The following is a 13790-nucleotide window of genomic DNA, read 5'->3' as shown; positions in this document are numbered from 1 at the left end:
AAGCATTTCTAACTACCATGTCATTGTTTAGTTCCATGACCAAACTGTTGACATTTGAAGCATGACATTCGATAAGGGATATACCTATAAAATCTGGAACATCCCAATGAAAGAGGAGTCGTCAGAGTTCTAGGGTTAAAGATAAATGTTTAGTTTGATTAGATTTCCATTATTTTTGTTTTAAATTTAACAACATCAGTTACACACTGGGTTTGAAAGTTCGTCACAAATTTCGTTAACTGTAAAGTCAGTAAGATATGGGCTATTGTCTGGAATAATTTCTTTACCACTGTGTCAACTATTATGGGGAGATATATAAACTGTAAATTAAGTTGCGAATAGTTTTATTTGTCAGCAGATTTATTGATTGCCAATATTCAACCATCTTATTTTCTGATCTCATCTTTGATTTTTTTCACAGTGCCAGCAATGCTTATGGTTTGTTTGTGGATCACAATTGTGTAAGCAAGATATTTGGCTATTGTTGAAGTTGTATATCTACACTTAATTTAAAAAAAAATCATCATCAAAGTCAATAACTAAGACTGTACACATGGGATGTGCTGTCAAGTAAACAATCGAAGTAATAGTTAGAACGTATTTGCCAAAATACATAAATAACAGAACTAAATATAATGTCTGAATAATACTTGAATATTTATTGCTGTACAATAACGTACATCTACATACTACATTAAATGCAAATGAAACAGAATGGTAATCTTACTCTCCAAATATATCAATATGATTTAATAATGATTCATATGTCAAGACTGGAGACTATGCTTTGCTATCATCCACAAATCAAGGATTCTCTGATGAGCAGAATCAAGACCTCCATGCTTTATTCCTTGGCTCTCTCTATAGTAAATAATACTTCCAATCTCTTGTAGAGCTGCATTTCTCACGTCTTCATCAAATACAAAATAAAGTTATTCATGTGGACATGTTTAAAAAACACTTTTTAATAAATATAACAATCTCCAAAACAAAACGTTATATTACATATAACTTCTAACCGTGAAGAGAGAAGGTTCATACATGTAATTATAAAGGATTATCAATCATGTCAATGTTAGCTACGTTCTTAATCGAATTGCATTATCTTCCACAATATAATTTGAATACCTTGAATTTATTTTTGATTTATTTTACTTCTTGAGACGTTGCTCTGTAAGTGAATACAAATGGTGAAGTTACACTTACTTAACATCTTTGGTGTTGCAAAACTTGAAGAAACTGTTTACATCATTAAGTTTATGTAAAGTGTTCTTTTGGTTTTATTTCTTAACATTATATAGATAAGTCATGTTTGTAAATTAAGTTTGGACTCCATGTATTACTTTGAAATACAAATATTGTCACCACAGGACTCCCGACCGACAATAAATCTCTGCCAATATTGGGCGTGCGTTTGGCTGTGAGGGATGTATTTGTACGCAGCCACGTCACTTCCGCTCAGATATATTTAGGAGGACAAATTCGATGCCTCCTTCAAAGTGATTGCCATGCTCTGTGTACGTTTAGAACCCTTGAAACAACTGTCTTACGGGTCGATTTGTTCTCGCTCTGAACATGCATGACATATTTGTCATTTGACGTTACGTAACCAACAATCAAAGAATTGTGCGTTCGGTCACATGGTATATTCGATTATTTTAACCTTTTAAAATCAGAATCGCATTTACAACAAAGAACATAGCAATGATAAACAATTTAATCGGTACCCAACCCTCCACTTATCCTTGGAGATTTGTGCTACAAGCACGACACAAGAACAAACACAATGATCATTAGTATCTTGTTAGGGTATACTTACCTTCTGTAACATAATTCTTATAATGATTTGTTATTCTTCTAATAGCCATATCATAGGATATGAACATGGTAATAATTCCAAATGCCGGGCCCCAGTTTTGAATTCTGCTGTTATGTATACTCATTATATAAGCATTCTCACGATTTATGGCTTGAAAATAATGCAAAAAGAAGAGGTATTCTTTGTTGCCTGGACCAGATTGGTACAAACTACGTCGCAGTCTAAGAAAAACAAAATATCATGAAGAATAGTTGAAACCTATGTTAATGTGCCTTACTGTAGTAAATTAGTAAACAGTTTTGAAAATCATAATATTGTCTTTATGAATTCATTTACTGCTTCAAAACAAAGTTGAGGAAAAATGTATTTAGTTATGGTGTTCTCAGGAGGTCAATGGCATACAAATTGACTTTATATGTTATAAAAGAAAAAAAAATATAATTATTTCGAATGACTGAATTACACGGAATGTTAACGTTTACGGATCAAACATGGTCCTCAATGTATAACCCCTACGGGTGACTGGGGTATAGAAGTATAGTCACTTGGTCTTCTTCCGACTGGCAGTAAAACAAGTAAGTGGCGCGTTCGTTTGAATGTGTGGAATGTAAAAGATAGAACCCACGGTCGGTCAAAATGGAGAAGTTGAATTCGTTCGATATCTTGTGTACGCTCTGTGTACGTTAAAAACCATTGCAACAACTGTTTGAGGGTTCCTGTTGCAAGGCATACCTTCTATTCCTATCCAATAAACTATAAGTTTCGAGTGGCATTTCAAACCCCTACCACCTTCATCCCGGATGACGTCTACTGCAAGACATTCCTATTTTATTTATCATTAACTTTTTCTCGTCCAGAACATGCATGACATATTTGCCACTGAACGTTAAACAACCAACAAACAGTAATTAATCAATCTGAAATGTATAAATGTTAAAAATTTTGGTTTATTGTATACATTTACCCTATTACCTTTCACTTGTTAGGCCCTTGTCGATGTTGCTTCTCTCATGTGCCTTCTCTGATGAGTGGAATTCTTTAAAATAGTTTGTTTAAATATTACTTTACTAATCTCTAATAAAAGTCTTTAACAAAAAGCATATTATACAGTTTTTATAGTAAGAAACGAATTTGTTAATGTTTCGTTCTAATAATGATAAAAATAAAACAAACAGCTGCGCCATGAGCGCATGATAAGTTTCTTGATTTTTTCAAAAAATTCAAAATCCTCACAATGTAATATCACTAAAATTTGTGAAAAAAATAAACACCGGTAAAGGGATGTTATTTTGATATAAACCATTCACCAAAGTTTTATGAGAACTGCTAGCACTGTAATAACATTGTCCGTAAGAAAGGAAAATCACCCCTTTTCCTGAATAAAATCTCACAACTTGGAAATATATAAAATCTAACATCGATAAAAATCGAAGGGGGAGCTTACGTAACTATATACATAGTCAATAACACTTCCCTTCGGAATGTGTTATTAGAAGGTACAAAATATCGTGAGCCTTAATCCATCAATGGGAAATACAACTTCAAAAGACTGATGGATTCAATCGAAGATTATGCCAGGCAATGGGCGAAACGCGATAAATAGTTATCAAAAGTACCAGGATTATAATTTTATACGCCAGACGCGCGTTTCGCCTACATAAGACTCATCAGTGACGCTCAGATCAAAATAGTTAAAAAGCCAAATAAATACAAAGTTGAAGAGCATTGAAACTCTTTGAAAATGGATTAAGGCTGTGAGGTCGTTGATACAAATCAGAATTAAGAATTTGAATTGGTCTCGATGCTACGTCAATCATTAAAGACCCAAATATTGCAAAATACTTGTCCTTTCCCCATTACAAATATGGTCTTTGTCCCTGCAGATTAAGCCCCAAATAACATCGTTTTTGTGTGTAAATCTCATTACTTAAACTGCTTGATAAACGAATAAGGTATTGATAATTCACTTGGAAACTCTACATATACCCTCACGACACTTACGAAAGAGGACATCCTGGATAATCATAGGTCTTTTCTATGTTCCTTTGGAGTTTAAACTAAAAATGAAGAATTTGATCTGCCATCACTGTATTTGATACATAAGCTACATTGGTGTCCTTACAAAGAACGGTTTATTGTTTATCTTGCAATCGTATTAAAACATTTGACTTTTCTACTCTTAGGTATTCCTCATTTCAAACTAACAAATAAATTGAATGAGTTGGTGTTGCTTTGTTTCATAAAAAAAACCAACGTAGATACAAGTATATTGTCTTAGGGAGGGATACATCTTACTTTGTAAAGAATCGCTCTGATTCAAACAAACATTTTCTGAAACTGACATTATCAAGATGCTTGATTTCTTGATTGACAACATATTTGTAACGTGTGGATGACGTGTTTTTCTACAAACTATCGGCATTCTCATGGGAACACATGTTGATCCTCTTCTTGCCGACCTATTCCTGTATTATTAGGAGGCTGACTTCATACAGGAACTTCTTAGGAAGAAAGATAAGAAGTTATCAATATCGTTTTACTTTCCGTTTCGCTGTATAGATGAAGTTCTCTCACTAAACAATTCAAAATTTGGGGGACTATATATGTTGAACGCATCTATTCATTTGATCTAGAGATAAAGGAAACAACAGCTACGGTTAAGTCTGCCTCATATCTAGACTTACATTTAGAAATCGACAAAGAGGGTCGGTTGAAAAAAAACTTTGAGACAACAGAGATGATGTCAGCTTTCAAATTGTGAACTTTCATTAATATGTTGCAACATTCCAGTAGCACCTTCGTATGGAGTATATATCTCCAACTTGTTACGATATTTACGGAATTGTATTTACTTTCATGCTTTTTTCGATAGAGGGTTGCTGCTCAATAGTTATAAATCGATTAAGAGAAAACAAATCATCCAGGTTTCAAACTTAAACCGAGGGAAACACATCAACTTTAAGAGGAAAACAACATAACAACAGACACACTGGAGTGCAACAAAAAAACTAAAGGCCATGCAACACATGCAAAAACGAACTATAAAATAAAAACTGCCATTTTAGTTAAGTTTAGTTGAGTTTAGTGCTGGACATTTTAAGAAAAAAAAAGTGGGTTAAATCTTTTTTTTTAGCTAGTCAAAACTCGCGCATTATGGCAATGTTAAATATACCACTAAATGACAACTTTACCTGTCAGAAATATAGTACAAATAAATGCAAGAACATTCAGGACAGAGAAATACACAAATAAACAATACAATAGTACATTTCGAAATGCTAACAACAATTGTTTTGCGAATGTTTAGGTATTGCACGCTTACACCAATATATGCAAGACATAATTAGCAAATGAATATGCTGATGTACAACATATTAATTGTATCTTAATATGTGAAGGATGTCAGTTGATTAACGTACAATACTTTGAGATTTTCGAAAATCAAGGGACAGAGCAGTTGCCTTATAGTACAATACATAGTTATTAATTTAACGAATTCAAATCGTAAAAAAAAAATGAAAACAACACGTTTTATATTTCTTTGCGTCCGAAGCGCTTTTCTGGAGTTACCTTCAACAGGAACGCTCAGCAGCCAAACATTTGAAATCCGAAGATGTATAAGTACCAAAACCGTTGAAGAGCTATATGACAAAAATACCTAAAATAATAGCCGTATTCATCTAAAGTCAACTTTGCCTGATGGAGTTGAAATCTTAGTTTCTTAATAATTTCAAAATTTATAAACGGACAATTTTAGTAAAGTTTGTTAAATCATGACAGTACCGAAATACTGACTACTGAGCTGATGATACCCTCCGGGACTGATAGTCCGCCAGCAGAGGTATCTACTCAGTGATGTCAAACATTGAAAACAACACGTTTAATAATCCTATGCGTCCGCAGCGCTTTTCTTGATTTACCTTCATCGTAGGTAGGCGGATGCTGGAACAAAAACCTGACTAAATTATATAGAACACTCGCCACTTAATACATGTAATAAATAATAATTTTTTTTAACTTCGTACTTTATTTGGCTTTTTAAGTTTGTTTTTTTGTTGTTGTTCTATCGTGACTGATGTGTCTTCTGTAGACAAAACGCGAGCCTGGCGCACATAATTAATATCAATATCAAGTATATAGTTTGAGTGTGTATAAAAAGGGATAATATCTCCCTACTATGGTTTTATTATTTTCCGTTTTAACAAAACAAAATATCTGGTCATAAGTTTTATCCATCCAAATAATACTGGCAGTTAACGACACGATCAACGATCACTTGTGAATAACTAAGTTATTGCTTAAACGGGATCCCGAGGCGGGCGTACCAACCAGTATCTGTTTGCATTAAGTCTGCAGGACGATCATCAATCAATACATTAGGTAGGTCCTGTAGAAAAGGGAGGTCGGCCGGGATGATGAGCGGAAACAATGGAATTTCACTAAACATTAAGGTAAGGAGTTAACTTTGTAGTCCTTTAACCGGTCAAGTAGGGTCACTTAAGATTTCCAATTTAACTACCATTTACCATCTTGATTGTTCAATACCGCATAAATAAGTTTTTTTTTCTCTTACCAGAAGTTGATACAACCACGGCGAAAATAACCAAGCAGGACACACAATACATACTGTCGATTGAAGATCTGAAATCATTAAACACATAGTAAATAAATTATCATTGAAGTGGCCCTTTATGAACATAATTTTGATAAAAAGCAGTATAGTGTATGTGTTGTTGATATTTTAAATAAGTACAAAAAGACGCATGATTACATTGTACAAAATTGACAAATGTATTTGTTATAGTAACCTTTTAATGCACACATCAAATGTAAGGCAAACAAATTTCCCAAAACAATATTCAATTTTGCACATCATTTATCTCCATATACTTACGTATTATCAAAGACTCTGTGTGAATAGTTATCAAAGGTACCAGGATTATAGTTTTGTACGCCAGACGCGTGTGACCTGACCAATATGTTGATTATCTTACATGATCACTCTTTTTAAACTATTATGTGTAACTTATCAGCTCTTATATGCACAGCAACCAATAGGGAATGTAACAACTACTTATAAATCAGTCAGCGATAACCTATTTATTTATATTTACATTATAAACATTGAATAAGGAGACAACTACCTTGCACTAGCCTTTTATTGAGGCCATTGCATTATCTAATAACTGTAGTCAGCAGGAAAAATTGGATTGATAACAGATTTTGCTAATCATGTATGGTATGAAGATCATTTTTCTATTTGCATTGAATGACATTCAAGACTTACAAAACAAATCATTCAGAGGAACGAAACATCTTTATTTAATATAGATAAAATACATATCAAACATCAAACAATCTCCTAAACTTTATAATGTTAAAAAATAGACGTTATCGGTATACATTCTTCCATTGATCCGTTTGAGTTACACAATTATACAATATAATAATCAGTTTCCTAATATCATAACTGCAATCCCATTCATTTTCCATGAATAAAATGAATACGACCTACCGAATTAAGACTTTTTACCGGATTTGTAATAACATGAGCAAAACAATGTGTGACACCTGTGAAGTATGATCGGCTTACCGTTCCGAAGCACATACAATGGGGTTCCTGCTGTCTTGTATTTGGTTTTTTATGTTGTGTCTTGTGTACTTTTGTTTTTATGTTTATCTTTTTTTTTAGCCATGACGTTGTCAAATTTATTTGTATACCCCACCTATTATATAAGAGGGATATTATATTGTCAGGTCTAAGTTTTTGGTCAAGGTAGTTTTTTTATAGTCCAATCAACTTTAAACTTTGCACACGTTTTCCCTACGATATGATATGTCTAATTTAAATGCCAAATTAGATGTCTGATCCCTATTTCACGGATAACTGAACAGAGAAAACGAAAGTGTGAGTGAGTCATTCATGTACTATGGACACATTTTTGTTGATCTATGAGTGTTTGGACTTCTGGTATCTTTTGTCCCTCTTTTAAATATGACACTTCTTTCACATACATTCCTCATACTGCCGAAATATTGATGATGTCTTAATCAATAAACCACTATTATACATAATCACTTGGGTGAAGGTAGTGACCGTAATTTGATTCACGATCGTTTCACGATGGCGGACCCAAAATCAGGTAAGAATCGGTGTTTTCTGTTAAAGTGTTTCTATAATATATTTTATACAAAGCATACATTGATATGATATACATTTTTAAAGATTGAAACGGATATCAGAAATTACTATCCAGAAATATATGTGAAACAAGAAAGAATTAAGATGAAAATGAAGTAACAAGTATTAGTAAATTTGTCGAACAAATTGTTTTGTGATTGCATATATGCTACTCTAAATCAGTTATGTCAAATATCGACAAATGAACGCATTAAAATCGTGTGGTATTTTTTTTAATATTATTATTCATCTGTCAACTTTGAAATAAATGAAAGTCATTGGCTAAAAATTTACTTGAGGTTCAATGTGATAAAAGTTAACGATGGAGGGCAAACTGAACAGCTAACGAATATGTGTGTCTACAAGTGATTTTAAAACCAATATTTTGAATTTTATAGATTCATGCGTATGTGTTTACTTTGTTGAGGCCTTTATATTTTTGACAAATTAATCATCGATATGTCTTAATTTAAAGTCACACTTGATGGAGATCGATAGAACTGTTTTTATTCTTAAGCGAATTTGACCATATGTCGTCAAAGATCAGGGCACACTATATTGAAAAAATAATTAAAAATACATACGTTATTCTGATTTGATCATACATACTCATGCTGCTGAAACAAGAAATCCAGAATCAATGTGCTGACATACTTTAAAGCTTTTCCTCAAAATGGATCAAAATAAAGTTTAAACTGTTCTATTTCTCTCATTTTGAAGCAAATAGTAAAGTATTTTTTCTCATCCATCTGATTGATCTTCCTGATCTGCCTTGATTCACAATATTTCTTATATTGAATTAAAAGACATCCTATGCTACATGAAGACTATATAATATTATTAAATATACACCAAGACTATGGACAAATCTCAAGTTCATCTTAATGTTCATAATCATCTCTCTCTATCCTTAAATTCCTATTAAACCTAGAGTATATCAATAAAATTGAGAATGGAAATGGGGAATGTGTCAAAGAGACAACAACCCGACCAAATAAAAAACAAGAGCAGAGGGTCACCAACAGGTCTTCAATGTAGCGAGAAATTCCCGCACCCGGCGGTGTCCTTCAGCTGGCCCCTAAACAAATATATACTACAGACTTCAATTAAACTGACTGAAAGATTATGATTTCATCATATGAACATCAGGCACAATCCTTCCCGTTAGGGGTTTAGTATCATACCATCATAACATATATGAGAAGAACATAACCCGTGTCATGCCAACAACTGTTTTTAGAATAAATGTGTTTAGTTCCGATGCAAAGACCTTATCAGTGACTCAATATTAACGCCAAAATATGCAATCTTTAATGACTTGACAACAGTATCGTAATTATATCCCTTCTTAATAAGTCTATTCAAAGGTTTGGTAAGTTTCTGAGGTGAATACTGACACCTTTGTGCTTTATAAGGAATAATTCCATAAAAAATTGGATGTGAAATACCTGAATGTATTAGAAGTATGCATGTTGAGCTATATTTACGAATAATGTCTTTATACCGATGATAAAATTTAGTAAATGTTTTGACTAGTTTGTGCTATCGAAAACCCTGGTGTAATAATTTTTCAGTAATACATAAATTACTCTAGTTAAAATCTAAAACATTGTTACATACACGAGCGAATCGTACAAGTTGAGATATATAAACATCGTAAGATGGTGACAAGGGAACGTCACCATCTAAAAACGGATAATTAACGATAGGAAATGAAAAATCATCCCTTTTATCATAAATTTTAGTATTCAGCTTTCCATTAGTGATATAGATATCAAGATCGAGAAAAGGGCAGTGGTCATTGTTAGTATTAGCTTTATTTAAAGTAAGTTCAACAGGATAAATTTCATTAATATACATACTGAAGTCGTCATTATTGAGAGCCAAAATATCATCCAAATATCTAAAAGTATTATTAAATTTGTTTATCAGATGTTGTTTCGAATGGTCTTTGCTTATTTTTGTCATAAATTGTAACTCATAACAATACAAAAACATGTCCGCAATAAGTGGTGCACAGTTAGTCCCCATTGGAATTCCGATAATCTGACAATATACGGAATCCCCAAAGCGAACAAAAATGTTATCTAGTAAAAATTCAAGCGCACATATAGTATCAAAGCATGTCCAATTAACATAGTTTTTTTTGTTTATTGCTACTAAAAATGACTTAAAAGAGTTAGAACATATATATTCACATTCTGAATTTTTGAATGCCCATTTAATTAGGTGTGTGGATTTTTTCTTAATGAGAATGTGAGGCAATGTGGTATACAGGGTAGAAAAATCAAAACTTTGAACAGATTCAAAATCACCAATATAAGCATGCAATTTATCAAGTACTTCCAGCGAGTTCTTGACACTCAAAAAGTAATTTATTCCACTATGGACAAGCTTTCTGAATGTCACAACTTTTGAGATGCGGACTCAAGGCTCCTTAAAATCAATGTACCTGTTTAACAACTTTATCTCAGTTAAATGCATAGCAATAATTCTTGAAAATAAACCTGATCTAACATTTTTAAAGATACATTGAATAGGATTTTCAAAATATGGCTAAACCATGCTATAAAACATTGCAACATATGTACATGTATCTTATTCTAACTTCACGTTTGAGGATCTAACACCACAACTCTACAAACTTTTATCGTTTATCCATGCATAAATGTTCAAAGACAATGCATTCTATCACTATTCTTACACGTAATTCATATTGTTCTTTTACTACATAATCTCGTTAACATAGTCAGTATCAGGAAAAATGGGAACTTCCAAAGGCCTCTGCCTTTTAAAAATTAACCAATCAAGAAAGAAAGGATCACTGGTGAATTATCAGACCTGTAACTATTATCAATTTAAACACCACTAACAAAGGGGAAAATATTATCAGAAATCAGAAAAAAAAATCTAAACGAGATTGTTTAAAGTTTTTATCCCTGTAATTAAATCTTTTCACATTGGGGTATTATTCTCTACATGGATTAACTAGATTAACGTCTTCCATTATCTGTAATAGTTTTTCTCTAGACTGCAGTTGTTTGTTGATATTAACATTATTATGAGTGTCAAGATTGAAAATTTGAATTAGGTTAAAATCACCACAAAGAATACAAGATTGGTTATCAAATTACGTAATAATGTCTGCTACCATTTGATAAAAGAAAGGAGTGTCTACATTCGGCCCATACATATTAATTAATGTAATTCTCCAATTATAATTTCCAAACCAAGAAGGTTTTCATCCTCATCTTTTTACTTTGTGAATTTCAAGATCAACGTTTTCATTAAAAAAAGATGACCATACCTTTCTGATTTGATGTAAATGAATTGAAATGGCATTCTACTTTCCGTTGACTTTTAATGTTTAAGGTAGATCATAAGTAAATATTTTTTGAGACAGAATTTTCTTATACTTAGCCAAAATGAAGATTTTACTATGCTCTTTTCAAAAATATAATAAAAAGTATGGGTCACCGTGCTATTTTCAAGCTATATGTCGTTGAAAATTGCCTAAATTTGGTTAGATTGTACATGGAAAAACATATTTGTGTGCATGAAAAAAAAAATCTATGAGAATGAATTTTGAAATAATTTGTGAAAAGATAGGTTTTGTAATATATTTTAAGAAAATAAAAAGAACAAATGGTGTCAACGAACTTGTTTTCTTGCTATAAGTAAAAAGAAAAAAATTCCCTATCAGTCCAGTATACTTTTTTTACCAGATGGCTCATTTGAAGAAAAAAAATGATTTTTAAAGCAAAAACAATTATATTTGTTTAAATATTTTGAATTATACAATAAATAACCAAGTTTTCCTTATATTATTAAACAGTCTAACCTTTAAATTGCCAATCTGTCTTCAAATTTGCAGATTTAGTCAAATAACTAGACCGATTTTTTATTGTGGTTGTACAATTCAAGATGGTGGTATACCATGTATCTACCTTAATTCGTCTTGTTCTGTTAAATGAGTGTCCTGAAGACAGTAGATATCAAATTGCCAGTTTTTTAACTATACCTTTTGAATCAGAACGTTATCTGTCTAAATAGCGAGTGCGGAAATTTCTTGCTGCATTTAGGACCCATTGGTGGCATTCAACTGTGGTCTGCGCATTGGTTGTGTTGTTGTCTCTTCGACACATTCACCATTTCCATTTTTAATTATATTAATCATAAATAAATCTAGTTTTGACTAGTCAGAAAGCATTCCATTTCAACAATGTTCGGTAATTTTTAATATAAAGAAAAAATCACATACAGTGGGAGAAGTTATATCATTATTGTCCTTTGTTGTATGCCAGTTGTTACTGATATGGTCAAATCTCCAACGGCCCCCTGGTTAAACTAATCACGAATTATCAAAGAATTGAGTTAAGCATTGTATTTACTTTTTTAATATGGAATTTGTTCATTTAGTACAATAAGCACTATAATTTTGTTTTTAATATTCTCACAGAAAAAAAGAAATGCATGTGTACACAAAATACTCGCAAATTTGCAATACTTTTCTTATCAACGTTACGAAAGAATGTTTTAATATTGAAAGCACCAACATCTACCCTGGTTATGGCATCGTATCGCCCAAAAAATTTAAACACAGAAAGTTAAAGCAACTTTAAAAAAATATTTATCACCGATACTTGAAACCGCAATGTCGAACTCGAAATTCGTTTTCTTTGATATGTGAATTTTTATCCAATCAAATGTTTCCAATAGTCAACAATCCGATATCAATATACCTAAATACTTCTGTTTTCCCCCATAACAATGCTTCTTATGTTATTTATTAATTAGGGACCAGGTTTAGTAAGTTGGTCAAATCTTCGCTCAATTGGAACTTTACAGTACTCTGCAAGGAAATTGCCGAAATATGTATGCATCGTGTATATAAGTGCCTTATTTATCTTGAAATGATTTATTGGCATTTTATGAGCACATTCTGTGTGATGTCAACAACACACAATAACCACAATAATCCAACGTTTATTTCGAAAACAAGTGTTGGAGTAATATTACTACAACATAATTTGAGTCAATAAGCTGGGTTCACGTCATGTTAACACGTAATTACGATAAAAATAACCGAAAGCAATTATTTATACAAAGTATCCTCAGACAACAGTAGTAAACCGGTGTTCAGTGGTCATAGATTGATGGAAAGAAAACAAATCTGGATAACAATCTAAGACCGAAGGAACCACATCTTCTATAAGAGGAAAACAAAGAAACAACAGCACACTGAATTACTCTTTGCAACATGCTAAACGCAAGTATGACAATACCAGCAATTAAATATCAAGCCCTTAAGTTAATTACTTAAGGTATATACAAATTTGCATGACACATATTTTACCCTTACAGATTTCGACCGCTAGCAGAACATGACAATTCAACAGTTAAATATACCTCAATTTACCATGTGAGTAAGACACAACTAATGTGGTGTTAATATATACCATGGATATCCATGTCCTGAATAAGCAATTAAATTGGGTTACACTAAAGACCTGAAAGTGGACCTGAAAAGACCTGAAAAGACCTGAAAATGTACAACTAAAACTATTCAAATTGAAATAACTTTTGTTTTATTGGATGGAATTTCTTCAAGTTGGAATTTTATTGATTGCAAATACCCATATTTCATTAACATCCAAGTACTTTAAATTCAAAACAAAGTTTTGATGCCTAAAGTTGGACCTGAAGGGAGAAATGAAAAGACCTGAAGGGACCTGAAAATCTATGGTCGGACTAATTCTACATGTTCTAACTTCAATAAATTTTTTAATA

At 32.2% G+C, this 13790-nt stretch overlaps 1 protein-coding gene across 1 annotated transcript; it reads right to left on the bottom strand.

Annotated features, from left to right (window-relative positions):
* Positions 1 to 633: 633 nt before the first annotated feature.
* On the bottom strand, positions 634 to 6838 carry LOC139497277 (uncharacterized). Its single transcript, XM_071285458.1, has 5 exons — positions 6714 to 6838; positions 6393 to 6460; positions 2792 to 2855; positions 1820 to 2040; positions 634 to 910 (listed from the first exon to the last, which is right to left on the bottom strand). Exons 2-5 carry the CDS (start codon positions 6442 to 6444, stop codon positions 768 to 770), a joined length of 480 nt encoding a protein of 159 aa, XP_071141559.1. The 5' UTR covers positions 6445 to 6460; positions 6714 to 6838; the 3' UTR covers positions 634 to 767.
* Between the last annotated feature and the right edge of the window lie 6952 nt (positions 6839 to 13790).

This window comes from Mytilus edulis, chromosome 12, assembly GCF_963676685.1.
Source record: "Mytilus edulis chromosome 12, xbMytEdul2.2, whole genome shotgun sequence".
NCBI classification, from domain to species: domain Eukaryota; kingdom Metazoa; phylum Mollusca; class Bivalvia; order Mytilida; family Mytilidae; genus Mytilus; species Mytilus edulis.
The sequence above is the reverse complement of the archived record's forward strand: the minus strand, read 5'-3'. Positions and strand labels throughout refer to the sequence as shown.

Excerpts from the sequence above, each read along its gene's own strand:
- LOC139497277 (XM_071285458.1), bottom strand. The coding sequence starts at position 6,444 with ATGTATTGTGTGTCCTGCTTGGTTATTTTCGCCGTGGTTGTATCAACT. Across the intron at positions 2,041-2,791 it reads AAGGGCCTAACAAGTGAAAG|ACTGCGACGTAGTTTGTACC; the intron begins GTAATAGGGTAA and ends TGTTTTTCTTAG. Across the intron at positions 911-1,819 it reads TAAGAATTATGTTACAGAAG|ACGTGAGAAATGCAGCTCTA; the intron begins GTAAGTATACCC and ends TATTTGATGAAG.